Raw genomic sequence first — 16,256 nt, forward strand, 5'->3', positions numbered from 1 at the left:
TACACCTAGTCTTACACCCAGATCAAAGCACTAGTTCATTCCCAAATCTTGGAGCCTCTAATGAGGACTGCTGGACTGCCCCAATCACTCCATGAGGCTTGGCTGCCTGCCCAGCAGGCAGTGAGCACTACAAGCCCACTGTCTGTCATCCAAGAGTGCAAACCTTTCTCAAGCTACAGATTGGCTCAGGCTCTCCAGGTCAATGCTGGCACCTTCATGAGGGGCTTCAAACCAGCTTCTCTGCAGTTCAGACTCTGGGAAAAAACCTCAGACCACCAACAGGTCTCTGCTGACCATAAGTAGAGCACCCAGCCCTCTCAGGAGATGAGGACAGCAAGGTATCAGGACTCAGAGGACGCAGCCATCTCCTGTTACATTAAATGTGTGGTGGGAAGAACAGCACCACTAACACGCCACGTAAATCAGTCATCTAAATTAGAATACACAAATCCACTCCAGAAAAGTTTAATGTGGGTTCCTGGGGCATCATATTCTAAAAAAAAACAAAACAAAAAACAAAACAAGCAAAAAAAAACCAAACCCACAAAAACACCACCAAAACAAAAAAAAAAAAAGCCAAACCAAAATACAGTACAAAGAAAAAAGGCAAACAGAATTCCCCAGTATTTAAAATAATGAAATGTATCAAAGCTCCATCTGTTACAAGGCTGCACATCATAGCAGCTGCTGGAGGAAGCAGTACCAGCCTGAGGACCAGGAGGCTTCAACCCCTGGAGATAGCCTGGAATAAGCAGCACTCAACCAGAAAACCTGGCTCCTTAGGGAACTAGTAAGACTCCTTGAAAGGAAAAGGGCAGAACTCTGTGGAGCAGTGAGCTGCCCAAGATCCTTGCTGGGAGATGAACCAGACTGGCTGATCCCACAGTGCTGAAGCTCTGTGAGAGCACATATCCTGGGAGGAGTGGTACCTTCCAGCAGATTCCACCAACTGCATGCCAAAACCTACTCCTCTGAGCAATCCTGGTATGAGAGGAAGAAGAGCCATTACAACAGCCAGTCAGGTGACCAGGAAGGGATTGAGACACACCATGCTATTAGCTGGGAACAGAAACAAGCAATGGATCTCAAGTTGAGGTCAGCCCAGTACAGACACAGTGCCAGGGATGTCTGTGGTACCCCCTGTGTCCCATTCAGTCTTTGGATTGAAGAATTTTAGCGTAATTTAGGCAAGAACCTCCGCTGGTCTCTGCCTCAACCCCATTCCATTCAAAGCAGGGCCAGCTTCAACATCCAGTTAGTTCAGGGCCTTCTCCAGATAAATACTGAGTTATCTCCAATGATGGAGATCTCGGGACTCCAGCACATCCACAGTAAGCAATGCATGGGCCATGGCAGTACTTCTGATGTATTTGGGCTACAGAGCAGCCACCTTGGAGCCAAGGAAGAGCTGCTTTCCTTCCATCTATCAATCCTCATGACAACAGTCTAATTTGATATGGCCTCTTCACCTAAGGGCTGTGACCAATGGTTGTTCCACTCCACTGCAGGGCTGCTACAAATCACCCTTTTCCACAGGTACTATGCTCCAAAGGCAGCCATATCTCCCTGATGTGCAGCCCAATCTGACAGTAACCATGAGAACTGAGGGAAAAGCTGGAGGAGCACTTATTCAAACAGTGGAAAACAGAGATTCCTATGGAAAACAAAACTGTGTGCTCGGAGGAGGACCTACATCAACAAAGAACCAGCTGATATCAGACAGCCTCAAAAATATAACAAACATTAAGTAACTCAGGTGCTCAATAAACACTGCAGGCATCACAGTGCCATCATGAAGAAGCTAAGATTACAGTTGGAGAATATACCAAGACATTTAAAGCCTGCTGGGAAGCAATAAAACCTTTGCTGACACAATTCCATGGACTCCCCAACAAATGTTAAATATGAACAGTGAACCTGCAGATCTAGATGCCCGCTGAAAAACTGAGATAAATAGAGGAGTGGTGGGAAGGGCTGAGAGACTTCCTTCTCCTTGCCACTTTCCTTGCAGAGAAGAGAAACACCTCTTCCCAGGTGCTGGCAAAGGGCCCTCTCCTGTGGCATGTGCACCACACCAGGTGAGCCTGCTGTCCCCACACTGCCCTGACATGTGCACATGTAAAGGCTGAGACACCCTCCAGACCATAGAAATCACCCGATTTTCTGCTGTGATCCCAGCAGGAGCACAAAGGACCCCAAAAGCCGGTGAGGTGCCTCCAGGAGCTGACAACAGCCTGGCCCGCAGCCCGTGTGGTACAGCCCCCACGCGTGGGGAGGAACGTGTGCCCAAACCCCGTGGGTCAGGCGGATGGAAGGGCAGGCTCTGGACATCCAGGACGGTGGCAGGGAGCCGGGCATCCCGCGGCCCGGCCCCAGGCAGGCACGCAGAGAGCAGTCAGGGCAGGAGCACAGCGGTTTATTGGCAACACGAGCAGAGGCGGCGGCGGTGGCGGCGGGCCCCGAGCGGGGTGAGGGGCGGCGGTGCTGGGGCCGCCCCGGGCCTATGTCAGCGTCTCTCCCTTGGTGACCTACGGGAAAAGGAAAAGCCTCAAGCAGGGCCCGCCCCGGGCCCGGCCCGCACCCGGCCCACCGCCCCGCTGCTCACCCGGGCTTCGATGTACTCGATTCTCCGCTCCAGCGCCGTCAGCTTCTCGTTGAGGGTGGCCAGCCGGGACCGGCACGACATGTCTGCGGGGAGGCGGCAGTGAGACACCGCGGGCCGCCGCACGGCCCGGCCCGGCCCGGCCCGCCCGCAGCCCCCGCCCCGCGCCCTCACCGAAAGAGTTGAGGAAGTCCGCGATTTTCTTGATGGAGCTGGTGATCACCTCGATGTACTCGCGGTTGGCCCAGTCCTGGTGGATCTCCCGCTGCACCGGGTCCTCCTGCACCGACATGGCCGCCGCCGCCGCCGCGCCTGCGCGGAGCCGCGCCCCGCCCGGCGCCCGCCGCCTCAGGGCCGCGCTGCCGCGGCGCCCGGCCCGGCCCCGCCGCGCTCCTCCTCCGCGTCGCTGCCGCTCGGCTCCTGCGGGACGCGCCCGTCAGCCCCGCCGCTGCACCCCGCCCGCCCCCGCCCGCGACAGGCGCAGCCCCTCAGTACCTCCTCCACAGGGCCCTCCGCCGAGTCCTCCGAGTCCTCATCCGAGCCTCTCTCCTCAGAGGCCTGAGTCAAAATTTCTTCTCCCTAAGTTGAACACAAGATCTGTACTGAGTGCATGTGAAGCGGCCAAAGCGTGTCAGGGTGGGATGGAAGAAAAGGGCATTTTGTTGTCTTCTTAAATAAAAAGTTTTAGAGTTAAAAAAAGTCAGGTTTTGTTTAACTGTCCTACTTGTACAGTGAGGTGAAGAGCCAGAAATGGCTTCTTTTAAAGCCACACATGAAAGTGTGTGAAGATGTTCGAGTGACCTTTATCTCTTCCCTCTTGTGCATGTATAGTTCTTGCCACGGAACAGCCAAAAAATCCCTGTACCTCTTAAGTATGACCAAACCTGACCCTTAATGCAAGAGCCTAGAGATGCAGACTCAATCTTGAAATAAAATGCTTCTTTCTCTTCACTAGACATGACTGTACTATGGTCATGCTGAATCTGGCCTTTTAGCTTTACCCACACAGAAGGGGAGAGTTAGGGTTGTCTGGACAAGGTCAGCACTGTCCTCTCCCAGATTTTAATTGCCCCAGGCAGGGCAGTGATTCTCACCTGAAGATCCCGATTTTTGAGGATGCCGACCCAGAAGGCCTCCTGGCAGTGGTTGAATGCCAGCATTGCCTTCACTCTGTACACAAATTGTTCCAGGGACTTCTTCAACAAAGGCACATGGTTGGTCAGTCCAATGTCTTGGTGAATCTATGCAACAGTAAAATGTGATGAGGATTGATTCTTGCATAAGTGTTCTGGCTGTTTAAAAGACTTTGGCTATCAGGTGGGATGGACATGACCCCCACAAAGCTTGCCCAGATGACATCACTTCTTGGCCAAATTATAGCTATTGTTAAAAAATAAAGCTCAGATCAGTATTTTGTCTAAACTGATCCTTTACAACAATGCAAATATCCACATTCACCTGGATGAAAATACAAGAAGCCTGGTTTTGTCTTGAACTCTAGACAGAAGCTAGTAACTGCTCTGCTGAATTCCCAAGCTCAGAAAAGAAAAAATGAGAAAGGTGTTGAATACACCCACTTCCATCACCTTTTCTTGCTCAGTGCCTCAAGCAGCTCCTTTACGTGGAATGTGTGTGCACTATAATCTCCAAAGCCAGCTTCTCTGGAGCAAAGAAGCACTGGGTTTTGGAGAACTAGGACAGGAGGAACAGATGGAGTTTCTGTAAGCAAAAACCACCAGAGGAAGGGCAGCTATGCCAGGTATCCTAAGAGATTTAGCTCTGGGTGAGCATCTCCTGCTAGGCTTCAATCTGCATTGCTAAGTCATTGCTAAACCAGAAATCCTGTCAACCTGCCAAGACCTGCATAATAATTTTGTTTGTATTTTCCTCTTTCATGAGAATACTTTGTAATCTTATGGGATTAAGATGCTCTCATTAGCTGTACTCTGAATTCAGGTCACCTGCATTTCTTGGAAGAGTTCAACATGCCTGGGCAGAGGGACGCTGCTTTGCTTCAAGTTCTGCCAGCAGGGAATGGGAAACTGATTACCAACAGCAAGCTGTTCTCTAGCCTATGTAATAGGCAGGAGCTAGCAATCATCAGCACTAATCAGAACCAAATCAGCAGAACCCTTACTAATTACAGCAATCAACACTCACAGTGCTCCCTGGGCCCTGGAACCTGCCCCACAGCGTGCAGGCAGTTTGGAGACTCAACAAAGTACAGCACTGGCAAAAATCTGTCTTCAGAAACTGTCTACATGCCCAGGGTTAGATATGTAAACAGCAAAGAGGCTTGGTGTGAAAGGGAAAATGACAAATACTTAGGAATACTTAGGAATTCTCAGGTGAAGCTGACTGCTGTTGTCTGCTGTGTAATACTCTTTGAAGACACACTGAGGGAGAGTGACAAATCCTAGGTCACATTGCACGATGGGTTAGCAAGCATCCCTGAGGTTTGTGTGAAAGTGAAATCAAGGTTGGTTTAACAAATGTTGGTGTCAACTCCTCTTCAAACAAGTATAGAATATTCATTGCATACATTTATTTGCCCCAGATTCACTTTCTGCCCTCTCATTTTTGCAAAATTATTTGGCACAGAGACCTGTACCAGAGAAGTGGTAGAACACAGGTGTTCAACTGCAGCTCTGTGCTAACAGGGACCATGGGACACAGCACTTGAACATGCTGGTCAAAGATAATATGAAAGGCTGCAATGCTGTGATCCTGTTAACAAGGTGAATTGTGACTTCAAAGCAGACATAAGTATTTCACTTTCAAACATTAGAACTTGTTAGCATTGTCAGGGTTTGTGCCAGCTTTCACTTCTCACCCTGTCCTGAGAGGTGCAACAGCATGTTCTGATCTTCAGCTAAATATCTATGCTCCTGATGCCAGCTCTTGTCTAAATGGGTAACAAATCTGGCTTGGGAGCATGCTGGTAGCTGGCTTTCTCCCTTCAACTACTTTGGCAAATCTCCCTTCTTGGACAAGTGTTTGTGAACCTTTTAGGAGCCAGGAACAAAGCAGCACATATGAAGTTCTTTCTGTCTCCTTCTGTGTGATTCTCTCTTGCAAAAAGCACTATCTTCCACACTGTAAGCAAAGTTCTAATCCTCTCCCTCCTTCCTGCCCCGTCTCCCACAGACAGACTCTGTTACCACCATCCTCCTTCTCCCTTTGCCCTCACCAACATAACATAAAAGCCATCTCAATAGGACTTTGAGCAGGGTTTTTCCCCATCCACCTGCTGTTGCTGACTCTTCTGACTCACAAGGCTGTTCATCTTTGGCAAAGCTTCTCTCCTAAATTATCAATCTGGCATTTGTACTTTGTTCAAGGTCTCCAAGATCTTAGCTTGTGTTCTCAGAAACAACCCCTTACAGATACCCAACAACTAAACATGCCCAAAACCCCTGTGTTAAAAAATATTATGCCAACCTGACATAATATCCAGGTCAGCCACATTCTAGAATAAATGCTTCAACTTTTGGGCCATTAAACAAGGCTATTTCACCTTCTCTCAGAGTTTTTGCTTGCACAGACATTGCTGGAAGCATGCAAGTAGAACCTGCAAATGCCCTGGAAAAGCAGTGGAAGGGAAATAATACCATCCTTAGGACAAGAGTTTGTGCTGCAATTGGAACTTATCTTACCTTGGAATGGCCACACATGTGATGAAGTTGTCTGGTACTCATTTGCAAGGTTTTCAGCAAACTCTGCACATCATCCTGCAATAAATAAGCAGATCAGCAAATCATTCTCAAAGGCCTTTTCAATAGGGAAACAAGAATATTGAAACAACCTTAGTCCTAGCAGTCCTTTCAAAGGGTTATGGGATAGAGGTAGGATGCATGTGTACAGGAAGTGTCAGTCATGGTTCCCAACTGGCTGCAGCCAGTTCTGTTCCCAGGATTACCGTGTGCTTTTTAAAGCTGTGGTCCAGGAGAGGCATGGCAAGCTTCAGAAATGCTTCTACAAAGAGGCGGCCATACTATAAAAGAGAGAAATATATCAGCAAGCAAATTTAAACTCCTTCTCAAAGAACTATCACAAGGTCAGATGAGAGAATGATACAATCTTCCAAGCTACCCCAGAGACTGTTCTTTCTTAGAAGAAGATTATATTCATGTGAATACTGTACATATGTGCTGTACTAGGATATACAGGATCAGTAAAGGGTCCCACTTTAATCACTGCAAAGGAAGGACAAGGTCTCATCATTGTAAACATCCCTGCTTTTATCCATCAGGCATCTGGGAGTAACACTGAACTACATGCAAAATGTTAGAATCACTACACATATATATGTATAGCAAGGTGTAAGGAACACAGTATCTGCTTCTTCTAGAGAATCCAGTACCCACTCTACTGCACTAGAGGCAATCATTCAAGAAAGCTGGTACTTAAACTGCTCTCTTCAGCTATCTTGAATTTTTGCTTACCTTCAGGCAGATGTTGAGTACAGGCCTGCTGTCAAATACCTACATGGACAAGAGGAAAAATGAGTCAGATCAGTCCACAAGTCTAAAGAAAACCATGTAAGCACAGCACCCAATTAAAAACAGCCCTTCATGGCACACCCCTGTGAATGTGTGAACATCCATTCTCATGTTTCAGCAGGAACACCACATAAGCACATGAACTGTAGTGGCTCTCAGGTGGAAGCCCTTGGCAGGATTGCTGTTCAGTGATCTAAGGTGCCTCTTTTGCAGATGGCACAAAATTATCTCAACAAGTCTAAAGTTCTTAATAGTTTGGAACTCAAGAGACCCAAGCCCAGCTGATGGGCAAATAATTACATAATAGACAAAGCAAAACTGGGATGGGCAAAATAATGTGAAGGTAACCCTGGTCCGCTGTGGACTAAACTGAACTTAGACAAAACTGAACTAAGTAGTCCAGCTCTACCCTTTATGCTCTCCAAAGGCATCTGGATCACAGGTAGTACTCCAGTGAATGCTGCTGTATAGAAAAACCTGGGCTTGACAATTATCACTTCAGATATGTAAAAATAAACAGTAATGGTCAACCTAAGCAAGGAGAAAAGTGGAGCTGTACCTGTCATCTTCTGGCCCAAACAGCATCATACTCAAGAGACACTAAATGAAGCAGATCCATAACTGACAGAAGGGGTTATTTCATCCAGTGAGACTGGGCACAGATTATAACTGGCTTTAATTATCACCTCCAGGTTGTTCCACTAGTCAGTCACACTTCATGTTTTTCCCCAGTGCTCCTCAGCTTGGAATCACCAGGCCTTACTGAGAATATGGAGGCAGAGACAGAAAAACAGCCAGAACCTGACCTTGACCAAGTTAATGAGGATGTGGAAATTCCGCACAGCGATGTTCCAGCGCAGCAGCTTCTCCAGTTGCACCTACAAGATGCAAGGGGACAATAACCCAAGAGGCTGCATTTCCTCTCACTTTGCTGGGTGTGCTTTCAGCATTTGCTGTACCCAAAGCACTGTTGTTGAAGACAAAGAAACAAAGCTTCACCACAAGCATATTTATCAGAGCAGAAGCACTCCATGGCAACTCTATCCTGATCAGTGGCTTTAAGTGCTGGGAGATAACTTGCTTGCTCTCAGAGCAGCTCTTGGTTGCAAAATAATGTTGTGCTCCCACACAGGTGTGCAGAACAACGGCACAGTTTAGTATTTTCCTGATTAATGCCTATTTTCTGCTTGCAGCTTCTGCTGGATTTGCTAGATTTTTGACATGGTGCAAATCAGGAAAAAAAGATGCTACTTTTATGTTACCCTGCATATCAATGTTATATACACCGATGAATGAAGGTGTCTGACTTCATTTCCTAGACAAAGTTCAGAAGTAAATTCCTTTCCAATTTATAAATCTTTCTTGTACTGTCCAGTTTAACTTTTCTTCCCCTTACAAAGTCCAGTGTATTCATATTCCTACCTCACTTGAGTCTGATGGTTTCCCAGCTGGAATGCTTTTCACTGAACTCTCCAGCTGAGCCATCATTACTCTGAAGAAAACTGGGAATGTCTGCCTATGGAGAAAATGAAAAAACTGAAAGTCAGTTCTGAGCATTTTGACAGGCTGTTTGTCACCAGAATGACGCAGAAGACTCAAAGGTTGCCCAGCTGGGCATCCTTCTCAGTAGGAAATCACACAAGATTGGCCCTAGGACTCATAAACAGGTATAGCCCAGCCCAATTGCCTAGACAGATGGAGAGTCCTAGGAAGTCATTAGCACTTCCTCAGTGTGAATGACACTTAGACACCACCACTTCCTTGTAGCTGTAGGGGTGCACAGTGGAAGGATTGCAGCTCTCAGCATAAGATTACCTGGTTAGGGTAGGATAAGTAGAAGAACATCCATCTTTGGCAGAGTTCATCAGTTCAGGAACACCAACACTGGAGATTTCCTCTATGGCTTTCAGGATGTTATCTGTGTGCTCCAGGTAGACACTAAATCCAAAACCAACATAGATGATCAGTAGATACTACACAGAACGACACAAGGCCTTGAACACTTCCCTGCCTGAAACATGTGGCCTAAAACTGTCAAGCTCTTCCCTGCCAAAGGCAACCACATGCAGGAAACCCAAAGCACTACTTAAAACTGTCACAATGATGTCATTAAAAGCTACCATAATCTGAAACATACATGGATTCAGTATTCCCTCATTTTAGTATTTAGGAAGGACAGGCTGGGAAGAAGATGAGATGGAATTGCCCTTTATGAGAGAGAACACTCAAACAGTATGGGTGACATTGAAATGGCTGTCTGCTAGAGGAAACCTGGATCAGGAACAAGCCAACAAAGCTTTCTACAGAAAACCAGGAGTACCCCATGTTGCAGGCCCTGATGGGACAAGTTTGGCAGACTAATAACTGTGACACCTGCTGGAAGGACAGCCCAGCAGGGCATAAGCAATCCAGGAGTCTCCTGGAGGCCATTGATGAGAACTTCCTGACACAAGTGACAGAGGACCTGATGAGGAAAGGTGCTCACCTCATACTTCACACTTTGAAGTGTGAGCTGGACCTCACACTTCAAACCATGAAAGAAACTAACTGTGCTTTAGAAACAGGGCTTTAGGCCAAGCTGTGCAAGCATGAGGGTTATGATTCAGAGGGGCCATTCCTCTGTAGCAACATTAATCACTAAAAAAAAAATGGTGTTTTGGTATGCCTAAGGGAACAGCTTGCACCTTACCAGAGCAGGGTGTGCAGGGCACTGTTGAACTGGCTGCCCTTCTGTTGGTCTCCACTGGGCTTCACCCAGGACTGGCAGAGGAACTGCTTTGCTAGAGAAGCTGGGAAACATAAGAGATAACTTAGTGAAAAAAAAAAAAAAATCCTTCTTCCATATAAAAGCAGCATGTTCAAATGATTTTTTGAAAGATCACAATATCACTACACCTCATGTGCCTGAACTTTCTAAGTCAGAATGCATTTTCCCTAAAAAGCTGCAAAGCCACAAGGACATATATGATGATAACAAAGTATTTGCACATCCAGGGTGTTCCTGGTCTGGAATACCTGTTCACATCAGATCCATGATCCACCTCTGGCCACTTCTGACAAACTTAAACATTATGTTTGGCAGCTCCTTCAGTATGCCATTATTTGTTTTTAATTAGGCCATATGCAACCCTTAGGCTACCCATTTCTAGAAATGGAATTCCAACAAGTGACTTGGCCTTTTGGCCACTATAGTAATAAATGTGAACAGACAAGTTTAAAGTCTACAGATTTCTGAAATCAAAACTGCTAACAAACCTGTGTGTCTCTTGCAGAAATGTTTTAAACCAGGAAATGATTAGTTCAGATACGTTATATCCAGCCACACTCAGTCAGTCGTTCTCCCAGCGGGGGACTGTTTAAAATAGTAAAACTGTCTTGAAGGAGAGAACTTACAATTCTGTGTGGCTATGGGGACTGGAGAAGGACAAATTCTAGAGGTGTCTTAGTATGACAAGGAATGGCTGAGAGAGGCAACTGTCTGGAATCTTTATTTCAGTGTGAGCTGAAGTGGAGATCAAGTAGTTTTCTTGTATATTCCCTGCAATCATGTCTATCCTTTATCTGCTGTTTATCTTACATAATGGGTCCTAATCTATGAGAGAAGCTTTCTTAACTTAAAACATTTGTTGCATGGGGTTAAGAATTTAAAGGTTTTCCTCTCTCTGCCCTGTATTTGCAGCTCATTTCCATAAATTTTGGAAACTAGCTGTCACAGACATCTGTACTTACAGTAGGAAGTTACATCAGATCAAGTCTTTGATCACCCACCTCCATAACCAGTGATTAAACTGGTATCAACACTGAACAGCAGGCTCATGTTTAGAACTCCTAAAAGTTGTGAAGCTCTGATTTTTAAAAAACACCAGCTGAGAAAGCTGGATTCTTCCTGTCTGCATGTGACTGAGGCACAGGAGAAAAAATAACAATTATATTTACTTCTGTTCCCTTTATTAATGGCTAGGACTGTTCACTCAGTAAGATCACCAGGATGTGAAAGTGAAATCTCTCCCTTAAAAGGCAAAGACCACACAAAAACTCATCTGAGATGAGTGAATCTTCACACATTACCCATTTTCTCCTTCTTCCAGCCAGACATGGGTTTCTCAGCAATGGCAATCAGGAGCTGAGTGAGGATATGGGCACAGTGGAAGCTGGGAACACTCTGATGGAAATTCAGGAGGTACTGAAAACTCTCACTGGGGATGACAGGAAAGGGCAAAGGTAAAAAAAGTGCAGACAGGGTAATGTCTCAGACACACATAAATAAAAAGGAAGCATTAGATTATCTCAGATCCAAGGTCTCCATATCCCAGTGTTTTGTCTCTGGCAGTGCCCTTCCAAAGGGTTGTTTAGCAACAGCTTTATATACTGCTTTTGCCCAGTGCACCTGGTAAGCATTTTAACTCTGCAGAACACAGTAACTCCTGTAAATCTTACTAATCTCCTTGTCTCAAATAGCATACAAACAAATGAGACCCCACAGATTCATGCTTATTTTACAATTTTTGCTCCTTTAATGAAGTTTGACTACACTGCCATTCAGTTAAATACAAAGCTCTGTTTGAAGTGAATGTAGTCTCTACAAGAGCTTCCAAACACACATTTACCCATAATGCCCACACAAAACAGAGAAAAATCCCTGAAATTTGTTCATTTCAAACCTTGTGAAATACAGATTCTACCTTATCAGTTCCTCAAGAAGAAGAAACTCTGTCTCTCCTGGCTTTAGCCTGTCTGCAAGCACCTGGAGAGCTGACCTCAGCAAGCTACTATTTTCATGCTGAGAAAAACCATTCCTGAGGGGAGAAAAAATCCAGTTCATCATCAGATCAGAAGAGATATCAGATGCAAATGCATATCTAAACCTATTTGGCAAGATGAAAAATAGAGAAGCTGGATACTCAAGATACGTCCTGCAATATGAAAGTTATAAAGGGACACAAAAAATTGAAAGCTCAATGGAAAGCATTGAGCACAAACAATATGAACTTTTCAGTTAGACTGCAGATCTAGCTTGGTGAGGAGAGGCCATTTCCCATAAGTGGAGGTGCATATGTACTAAGCCAATGGTATGTACACCTAAACCACAGGATGTATGACAGTGGCTGTGCAAATGCAGTGATCATGGGTGGTCACCTCCTGAACAGCTGGGAGGAGCCTAACAGGGGGAAAACTCTAGACATCTTCATTATATCTCTGAAGTCCCAGTGTCTGTGAGGATATATATATGTATGCTATAATATATATATATATATATAATATATATATGTATTCTATAAATATATATATATATAGCATATATATATATGTATGCTACAAATAATCAAATACATCCACATGCCAATTCTAAAGACTGAACAGGTAGACTAGATAATGGTAATGATAAAATGCACACAAGTTAATTAACAATAGGTAATGTAAGAGGCCTTGACTAAACAAATGTAAAAAGAGCTGTAATTTGGTTGTTGAATTTTAGTAGCTGGACAGCTCACCTCAATACATATATGGCTGTCTGACCTGCAGCAAAACAGATTTTACACTGGACAGCAAAACTGATCTTGAGTTGTCTGGTACAAAAGTGATTTACAAGATAGGTGGACTCAGGAACAACCAACATTCACACTGGCTAAAAAGGAAATGACAAATCTGGGAATGGTCAGGAGTGGATCAGGAGCCCTCAGGCTCCAGTAGAGGACAACAGGAGGCAGACCTCAGACATCACTTTCTATGCAGTTACTACTGTTTATGAAGTACAACAAAGATAAAATGCTTTCTACATGCAAATGTAAATTGGGGTTTAGAAAGAAACTTTATGATACTATCCTGGACTATGTTAGCAGATGCAAGGAGAAAGAACAATGAATATGAAGAGCTCAGCTAATTGCTGTGCATTTCTCAGTTTAATGCAGAAGTCTGCAGGCTGCACAAGCATTTCTGAGTTGGATATTTATGAATCTAGCTTGAATGCATCAACAGCATTGGCTTTTAGCCAGCGAAATACACATTACTCCTTTCTCATTGGCAAAAGAAATTTTTCCATCACTCAGGATTTAGGCAGTGACAATTTAGCAAAGGATGAGGGGAAGGAAATGGGAAAGGATGGGTAAGAAAATCCAAGATTCCTAGGCAGACTAGAAATTGCACAACTAGGTGTATCAGCACTTATGCTGGCCTTGACCCAAAAGCCATTGATTGAATTCTACCAGTTCAGTGCTTCATCACCTACAGCTTTAGCACTGCTCAGAATCAGGCAATGAAGCCTGGCTTAACCAAGAAGTACTTAGAAGCCTCCACCCACTGCAGTGGGCTGTTTTTCATGGCTGACAGGCCTTTGGCAGGGTGCAAACACTTTAAAGAAAAGAAACAAGAAGTAGCAATAAATAGGTACAACTGTGGACTTTTATTTTAAACTCACCAAGCAAATAAGGAGCGAAAAGTCAGTAACAGCAGTTGGTAGCAAGAGGACATCAGCTGGTGCTCCTGGATGTTCACTCCTGGTTCATCTTCTGCACCCTGATTTTGTACAGCTGCCTTTTATACAGATCAAATAATTCATTAAACACTATTCCAAACAAAGATAATGGCACAAGAATCCATTTCCATAAATTCCAGGTTTAAAAAACCTGAAGAAAACAAAGTCTCTTTTTCCCACAAACAAAATGAAAAGTATCTTTACAGGAGACAAAACTGTCCACTAACCTGGAAGTAGTTATGCATGTTCTCCATGTGCTTACACAATGGCTTGAGTAGATCAACCACACACATAGCAACTTCTTTGGGAGATCTCTGACACAGATGAGAAAAGCCAACATCCTTGTTGCCTCTTTCCTGCAGCAAACCCAAAATATAAAAGTTGCTTCATTAGCCTCTCTTGAGAATAACTTAAATTGTAACATCTTAGACTGCTGCCAGGCAGTGCAATTCCTGATGCCATACAGGGTCAGGAAGGGTCACAGGGTGGGAAAGTTGGCTTCTGCTGAACAAGCACCACCAACTCAGACAAGTGGATAACATTTGACTAAAAGAATAAAACTGACACACAGCTCTCTTACAGATTCATTTAGGTTGGATCAGAGAATCCAGCGCTTTACTCAAACACTAAAAGAGGACAGTCCCTGCATGTGGAAATTAAGATAGGTATAAAGACAAGGAGAAAGAGCAATGAATATGAAGAGCTCAGCCAATTGTTGTGCATTTCTCAGTTTAATGCAGTGGGACATGCATTTACTTTCCTCCTAAAGGCATTAGCAAGGAGTCCCTGTACTCAGAGGGGCTTCTAATGCAGAAAAAGCAGAAACATGTATGCAGCAGCTTCTGCTGGCTGCTGCAGCCATCTAGCCTGGCTAGCTTTGAACAGCACAGCCAGTCGCCCCAGGGAGGGCTAGGTAAAGGGTCACTTGAGTTTTGAGGCTACAAGATTTTCTCAGTTAAATACCCTTTCCTGAGTCATGCAGAGAACCAGATGCTGCAAACACTTCAGCAAGTGCAGTGTACCCAAGACTTTTGAAAGAGCAAGTGCTGCTCTGGCACACAGCTGGGTGTCACACTTCCATTTTACTAACAAGTGAAAATAATTCTGAAAAACATTTCTCAGTAAAGGCCTGGAAGCCCCTGATGTGCTTTGCCTCAGCCCAAGCCTGAACCCATAGCCCGCTGCTGTTCTTGCCTTTGGAAAAGGCACCCTCCTTGCGGAGCCCGAGGGCAGCACATGTTCCAGCTTCCAGCACAGGTCATCCAGAAGGAAGCAGAGCTCAGCAGGCCCCAGCTGCACAACTTCACGAGCCTGCAAGTAAAAGAACAGTCAATCCCAGGACCCAGATGTAACTGTAGTGCCTTGAAGCTCAAGTTTACCCTGTTTCCAGTGATGATTCCTGGATTAGTTAACCTCAGGAGGGACTTATTTGGTAGATGCTTGGTTTTATGCTCCCCCATGGCAGGTATGGGGCATTGGTTCTGGTTACTCAAAGCATAAAGCCATCTTGATGCTCTAAAGAGCTGAGGCAATGTCAGTACAACTTAAAAACTGAGAAAGAACAAATTTATATACATTGACATTGAAATAAGCTCCTAAAGATAAGAAGAGGTTTAATCCCAGAGAGTCACAAAATTCACCGAGTAACAGTCAAGAAATAATGCCACATAGCCCAAGAGACTTGTCAAACAGTCTTCCAGTTGGCCTGTGACCTGCATGCACAGAGACATCTGTCTGCAAGGGCAGACCAGGCTGTGCCCCAGCCTGCCATGGCCTTTTCCCATTTCATACATTTACTGCAGCCTGACAAAATGAGACTCCAGGTGGAGTCAGCCTGCCTACAAAGAGGGTATTCACAAAATTAAGCACATTTGTTCTCCACAGCCATAGCAATGCCGTTTTTACAAGCTCCCATATGATACACAGCACCCTGCTCATTGAAAGCACCTCCATGACTCCAGTCCCACATTTGTGCTGTTTATGATCTCCTGATGCCTTGAGACACTTGAGTTTTTGCAATACAGGCTTTACTTTATGTCATGGATTCTTCTTGACAGGCAATACTTAGTGTATTTACCCACCCTGTACCTTACTTGTGTTCAATATTAAAGCCCCTTTCTTTCCATTAGGTCTATGCATTTTATACAGTACCTTTCACCTTTTCTGCAATATTTACATTAGTTTTTAACGTTACTCTATGACATTTCTGCTCTTCTCAGGAAAGCACTCTTTTTCTCAGTGCCTTGAAGTACTTCAGGCCAAATGTTCTCCTGGTCCCCAGCTCACAGCCCTGGACCAACACATCTTAACACCAACCTGTCACACACTTGAGTGGAACAGGGAGGGCCAAGGCTCCTGAGAGAGGCCATTCCACAAAACCTCATCAGTGTGGGCTTCAGGCTGCTCCACTCACCTCTGTGTGCATCTCTGTGTCCAGGACTGACTTTGTGAGCAGCCCACAGTGCAGCACAGTGAAGACCTCGAGGTCCAGTTCTCGGAAGTACGGGCGATAGCTCTGCAGCTGTGCCAGAGGATTTCCTGCCTCTCTGTCAGCAGCAGTCTGAAAAGGAAATTGCAGGAGAATGGCCTCTGCAGGGATCATTTACAAAATTCTGATGGCAGGCAGGTGCCAGAAAGCAGAAGTGAATCACTGACTGTGATTAACTTTGGGATGAACAAC

The 16,256-nt window shown here is 45.1% G+C and overlaps 2 protein-coding genes across 2 annotated transcripts in view; both read right to left on the reverse strand.

Annotated features, from left to right (window-relative positions):
- Positions 1–2,395: 2,395 nt before the first annotated feature.
- BRK1 (BRICK1 subunit of SCAR/WAVE actin nucleating complex) lies at positions 2,396–2,916 on the reverse strand. Its single transcript, XM_021533217.4, has 3 exons — positions 2,777–2,916; positions 2,606–2,688; positions 2,396–2,528 (listed from the first exon to the last, which is right to left on the reverse strand). Exons 1-3 carry the CDS (start codon positions 2,892–2,894, stop codon positions 2,502–2,504), a joined length of 228 nt encoding a protein of 75 aa, XP_021388892.1. The 5' UTR covers positions 2,895–2,916; the 3' UTR covers positions 2,396–2,501.
- The window catches only part of FANCD2 (FA complementation group D2), a 35,042-nt gene continuing 21,671 nt past the window's right edge, over positions 2,886–16,256 (reverse strand). The window contains exons 29-44 of the mRNA XM_031505970.3: positions 15,990–16,136; positions 14,771–14,887; positions 13,804–13,932; positions 13,520–13,635; positions 11,787–11,900; positions 11,173–11,300; positions 9,794–9,893; positions 8,920–9,042; positions 8,527–8,620; positions 7,911–7,982; positions 7,048–7,086; positions 6,522–6,596; positions 6,259–6,333; positions 3,697–3,843; positions 3,098–3,181; positions 2,886–3,022 (exon numbers count right to left, since the gene is read on the reverse strand). Of these exons, the coding sequence (XP_031361830.2) occupies positions 2,951–3,022; positions 3,098–3,181; positions 3,697–3,843; positions 6,259–6,333; positions 6,522–6,596; positions 7,048–7,086; positions 7,911–7,982; positions 8,527–8,620; positions 8,920–9,042; positions 9,794–9,893; positions 11,173–11,300; positions 11,787–11,900; positions 13,520–13,635; positions 13,804–13,932; positions 14,771–14,887; positions 15,990–16,136 (1,632 nt within the window). The 3' untranslated portion in view covers positions 2,886–2,950. The remainder of the gene's footprint in view (positions 3,023–3,097; positions 3,182–3,696; positions 3,844–6,258; positions 6,334–6,521; positions 6,597–7,047; positions 7,087–7,910; positions 7,983–8,526; positions 8,621–8,919; positions 9,043–9,793; positions 9,894–11,172; positions 11,301–11,786; positions 11,901–13,519; positions 13,636–13,803; positions 13,933–14,770; positions 14,888–15,989; positions 16,137–16,256) is intronic.

The sequence above is a fragment of the Lonchura striata genome, chromosome 12, assembly GCF_050655825.1.
Source record: "Lonchura striata isolate lonStrDom1 chromosome 12, ASM5065582v1, whole genome shotgun sequence".
Classification (NCBI taxonomy): domain Eukaryota; kingdom Metazoa; phylum Chordata; class Aves; order Passeriformes; family Estrildidae; genus Lonchura; species Lonchura striata.

What these genes read in the sequence shown, in the direction of transcription:
- BRK1 (XM_021533217.4), bottom strand. Translation starts at nt 2,894, where the DNA reads ATGTCGGTGCAGGAGGACCCGGTGCAGCGGGAGATCCACCAGGACTGG. An exon ending in GGACTTCCTCAACTCTTTCG is followed by an intron (nt 2,689 to 2,776) that starts GTGAGGGCGCGG and finishes GCCTCCCCGCAG; the next exon opens with ACATGTCGTGCCGGTCCCGG. An exon ending in TCGAGTACATCGAAGCCCGG is followed by an intron (nt 2,529 to 2,605) that starts GTGAGCAGCGGG and finishes CTTTTCCCGTAG; the next exon opens with GTCACCAAGGGAGAGACGCT.